Source organism: Octopus bimaculoides, chromosome 18, assembly GCF_001194135.2.
Source record: "Octopus bimaculoides isolate UCB-OBI-ISO-001 chromosome 18, ASM119413v2, whole genome shotgun sequence".
Taxonomy (NCBI): Eukaryota; Metazoa; Mollusca; class Cephalopoda; order Octopoda; family Octopodidae; genus Octopus; species Octopus bimaculoides.
The window spans coordinates 14031706-14036740 of record NC_068998.1 but is presented as its reverse complement, the minus strand read 5'-3'; the positions used below and the strand labels follow the sequence as shown (position 1 = coordinate 14036740).

Genomic DNA, 5035 nt, shown 5'->3' with positions numbered 1-5035 from the left:
GACAAAAAAAACTTGTCAGTATTTTTTTTTCTTTTTTTTTTTTGCGCATTAAATTCTAATATAATTTGAATCAGCACTACCTGAAAGGTATTTGTTTAAAATTTCATTTAAAAAATGCCTATTTTTCTGAAAGTTATGAGGAAACAAAACCGACTTATCCGAAACTTCTCTACTCAGAAAAAAAATATTTTCACAACAAATATAATCAGAATGGGCAAGTGTCTTCTACTATAGCCTCGGGCTGACCAAAGCCTTGTGAGTGGATTTGGTAGACGGAAACTGAAAGAAGCCCGTCGTATATATGTGTATATATATATATATATATATATCTGTGTGTCTGTGTTTGTTCCCCGTAACTTAGCTGTTCGGCAAAAGAGACCGATAGAATAAGTGCTAGGCTTACAAAGAATAAGTCCTGGGGTCGATTTGTTCGACTAAAGGCGGTGCTCCAGCATGGCCACAGTCAAATGACTGAAACAAGTAAAAGAGTAAAAGAGAATCTACACCATTTGAAAGGTATTTGGAAAATTTCGTTAAAAACATCCATTTATCTGAAAGCTATGAGGAAACAAAATCGTATGTCGATATTACTTACTGGGTGACTGCATTACCGATCACACTACAGAGCGCCTAATATTCCTCATCTCTTAAATTAGGTTCTGTATAAGTATTTTCTTGTTATTTTAAATAAAAGTCAAATACATCATGTCCCATCACTTGGGTGTAGGTATCTTAACGTTCTTGTTGAAGTCGACTTCTTCCTTTCATTTCTCTGGTGTCAACAGAATGAATATCTAATATACTGCGGTAAAATCTGTATTAGTATCAACTCTCTCCCCTGAAAGATAGTTTCATACACCGTTAGTATGAATGAAATAACTTTGCAACAAGTTGAAGAAATAACCCACTGCAAGGGAAATAACTCCATTCTTTTTCTGTTTTTTAACAAATCTTTAAAGGCGTAACTACAGATTGGTGCTCCACGTAAATTTCTCTTGGCACAACGTTCTGAAAGTTTCATATTTTGGAATAAGATTTTGCGTAGACACGTTTTCGAGAGTGTAGATTACGATTATGTTGATAATATAGTAAAAAGAAAAAAAAACTTGAATCATTCTCCATCCCTCCCAAGTTTCTTTCGGCATCACTCACTTTAACATTTATGTTTTTAAATGAAATTTTGCAGAGATACGTTTAAAGAATATAGATAGCGTTATGCTGATGTTCCAAACATATGAATTTAAACTCTCCCTTTCCCCCAAAAGTTTAAAATGCTAAAGTTATGGGAATTTGTGGTGACAAAGTTGCGGCAGAAAGGAAGAGCAACAATCCCAAACTCTTCTCCCCATGTTTTCTTTCTTAAATTTTATTAACATAATTGTAATTTCGAATAGAAATTTTTTTATCTCTTCTATAACATAAAATATACAAGTATACGAAGTTTGAAAGTGTTTCGGTAGAAAACACACTAAATAAAACATAGATAAAAAGTGGCGCCCGCCAAATCAGAAAGATCCGTTATATATATTCATAATCGCAATCTACATTTCCGAAAATGTATCTCTGCAAAATTTCATTAAAAAATATGCATTTTTCTGACAGCTATATGTAAAACAAGTCGGGTGGGACACCAACCCGTCGTTACGCCAGGGCTTTTCAACTAAAATTTTTGTTTACGTTTCGTAATGACATATTATTGGCTTCCCTCTCTGTCATGGCTAATCTCTTAATGTTAACAAGGCATTTGTCCTCATGAATGTCAACTGTTCGTTCTGATTTACAGTTAAGAGAACTCTTTATGCTATGCGGAAAGTTATTATTAACATTATGGTGTCATCGAAGACTGGGTTGTTGGATTTACTTGTGACACTCCTGACTACAATATGCATTAAATTTCCGATAAGCCTTCCTTCGAGTGATAAAGAATTTTGATGGAAACATACAAAACATCAGTTGTCTCATCTAATCAAGTTATGAGTTTGTTTTAAATTGTTGCTGGTTAGTAGATTGAGGTGGGCGTGGGAACATGGGAGGTGAAAGAGATTGAAAAGAATAACAGCCTTGTTGATCGAAGTTGAATAAGGTGTTTAGTAAGAGAGGAGTTTGGTACATCATATGCATTAATGGTTAGTCCCAGGTAGGTAGCTTTGACATTCATATCTGTATTATTATTTTCAGGTCTAAGGTGGCAAGCTGGTAGAATCATTAGCATGCTGGACAAAATAAATGTTTAGTGGCATTTTATCTGTCGTTACGTTCTGAGTTCAAATTCTACTGAGTTCGTTTTTTGTTTTTCATCCATTCGGGGTTGATAAAGTAAGTACCTTTTGTGTACTTATCCCCCCCACCCCCACCAAAAAAATTTCAGGCCTTGTGCCTATAGTAGAATGGATTATTATTTTTATGTTTAACGACTAGGACTACATTATCCTGTGCTCTTTATAGATGACAAAGTGTAATTTGAGAAAGGTTTATCCCCCCCCTATCTAGTAGACCATCTGATTATGATTGTTATCGAGATGAGATGCTATAGAATTGCTAGGTTAGGAGGTACAGTTAATACTTGTAGCAACTGAGCAATTGTTAAGACACAATTATGTTTCACTTAAGCTATTTAGTTGTTTAAATTTTACTAACCTTTCCTTTCTTTCTTTTTTGTTTTATTTCCATTTCAAAGTAAATTTTGAACATGGAGAATTTCATTCTTTATGATGCTTTAGAGAAAAGTGATCACACTGTTGTGTACAAAGGGAGAAAGAAGGGCACAATTAAATTTGTTGCTATACATCGAATTGAGAAGTGTAAGAGATGTGAATTGACAAACACTGTAAGTGGACATAGTTTTCATAAATCTCTTACCTTTATTCCAATGGTTCAACCATCTTTTGTTATTCTTTCCCTATTTTTAATTTCATGTCTTTATGCTGTTTTTAATGTAGCATGTTTTTAATAAAAATGTAAGTTTTTTTTTTTTATTTTAATACCATCATATTTTTTCAAATCATTTTTATCTACCACTGTAACTTGAGGGTATTGCTGTGTTCAATGTTTATCTGAAATTACTTTAGCATTCAGATTACTCTGTCAAATGTAATGCTTATTTATACACATCGTTTTGAATTAATCATGCATTATCTTGTAGCTTTGAGACTTTGCTGATGTGACTGTATATTTTTAGAATGACATTTTAGGATAGGTGTAAGAGGCCAGATCTGACCAGTTTGAATATAAAACAAGTTGAATATTTTGGCCAGATATGGCTGGTTTAAATGGAATGGTTAAACAATTGATAAACATTCCTCTATTTCTCTGTCACCCTCCCCTCTCTCTTTCTGTCACTCTCTCTCTCTCTCTGTATGTTTTTGTCCATGAGAAGACTTGAATTCACTACAGTCAATCAAACTATACAACTGGGAGCTGCCAAACACAGCAAATTCTGGCTTCATATAATGGTTATCATACACCTTGAAATGTTAAATATCTAGATGCTAACCATTTGCTAATGACAAAATATAAGTTATTCATTTGGTTCCTAGATTGACCACATCTTAAAGTCTTGTTTGAGCTATGATTCTCTTCTTTTTCCATTATAACATTAAAAAGTTATTTCTTTTCGAACCAGGTTCGGATGATTCATGACTTAAACCATCCAAATGTTGTCAAATTTGATGAATGGTATGAAACTAGCAACCACTTGTGGTTAGTTATCGAATTATGCACAGGTAAATATTAAATAATATTTTTTTTTTATTTATTAATTTTTTTTTTTTTTGCTATTAAGGATATCATTGGTTTCAAATTTTGGTACAAGACCAGCAATGTTGGGGCAGGGTGCAGGTCGATTACATTGATCCCAGTGCTCTGCTGGTACTTATTTTATCAACCCCAAAAGGGTAAAAGGCAAAGTCAACCTTGGCAGAATTTCAACTCAGAATGTTATGTCAAAAGAAATGCTGCTTAGCGTTTTTTTCTGGTATGGTAACGATTCTGCCTGCTCTCTGCCTTGATTAAGGATGTCATATTAATCAGTGTAATAAATTGGCAAGTGTCTTATTCTATAGCCCTGGGCTGACTAAAGCCTTGTGAGTGGGTTTGGTTAATGGAAACTGGAAGAAGCCCACCTACCTGCTGCTGTGTGTGTATGTGTGTTTCCATATCTGTGTGAAGTAAGAAATTTCTTACTTGAACCAAATAGGTAAGGGTTAGCAAAAGGAAGAGCATCTAGCTGAATAACACTGCCTCAATCATATATTTGTCTGACCCATACTAGCATGGAAAAATGGATTTAAAAATGAATGAACAAATGAGAATATATCTTTATATCTATCTGTATGTGTGTGTGTGTGTATATATATATATATATATATATATATATATATATATCGATATATAAGGATAAAATCCATGGACCCAAGTGTAGGAAGTTTGCAAGCTTCAAGCAGTCTGTGACAGGTATAGGAAAGAAAAAGTGGACAGTGTATGGTCAGGAACAATAACAATTTTTCCCATATTGAAGTTACAAGGAAATTCAATAAGCTGAAAGCTTCTGTATAGCTCAGGGTTAGCAACTAGAGTTGCTGTGAATGCGAACAAAATTCCACACTGAGTGAGTAGAATGGGTAAAATCCAGGCTACATATGTTTCTTAGTTAGTTGATCCTCTGATGTAATAATTACTCAATGAAGGGTTCTCAATTTAGCTAATCATCAGGTTGAAAATACCTTAATTACATGAAGGTTACATTGTTGCTTGGAATTTCCAAGTTAAAGTTGACTTACCAGAGATGTGAGTTCAAATACATATATATATATATATATATATATATTATATGTTTCTACATCATCTCAAATTCTATTACCAGGTGGCAGTTTAGAGAAGCTCATTACTCAAGATGGTCATCTCCCAGAAGACTCCATTCGAAAATTTGGTGTTGACCTTGTCAGTGGACTTCATTTTCTTCATTCCCTTAACATAATCTTCTGTGATCTACGTCCTTCAAAGGTTAGTTGAACAAACCTGTTGCTTTCAAGTAAGA

General features: G+C 33.8%; 1 protein-coding gene across 1 annotated transcript in view; it reads left to right on the top strand.

The window, feature by feature from the left end:
* The window catches only part of LOC106878544 (serine/threonine-protein kinase ULK4), a 44070-nt gene that overhangs the window by 5452 nt on the left and 33583 nt on the right, over positions 1-5035 (top strand). Inside the window, exons 2-4 of the mRNA XM_052974536.1 lie at positions 2678-2827; positions 3623-3722; positions 4862-5001. Of these exons, the coding sequence (XP_052830496.1) occupies positions 2690-2827; positions 3623-3722; positions 4862-5001 (378 nt within the window). The 5' untranslated portion in view covers positions 2678-2689. The remainder of the gene's footprint in view (positions 1-2677; positions 2828-3622; positions 3723-4861; positions 5002-5035) is intronic.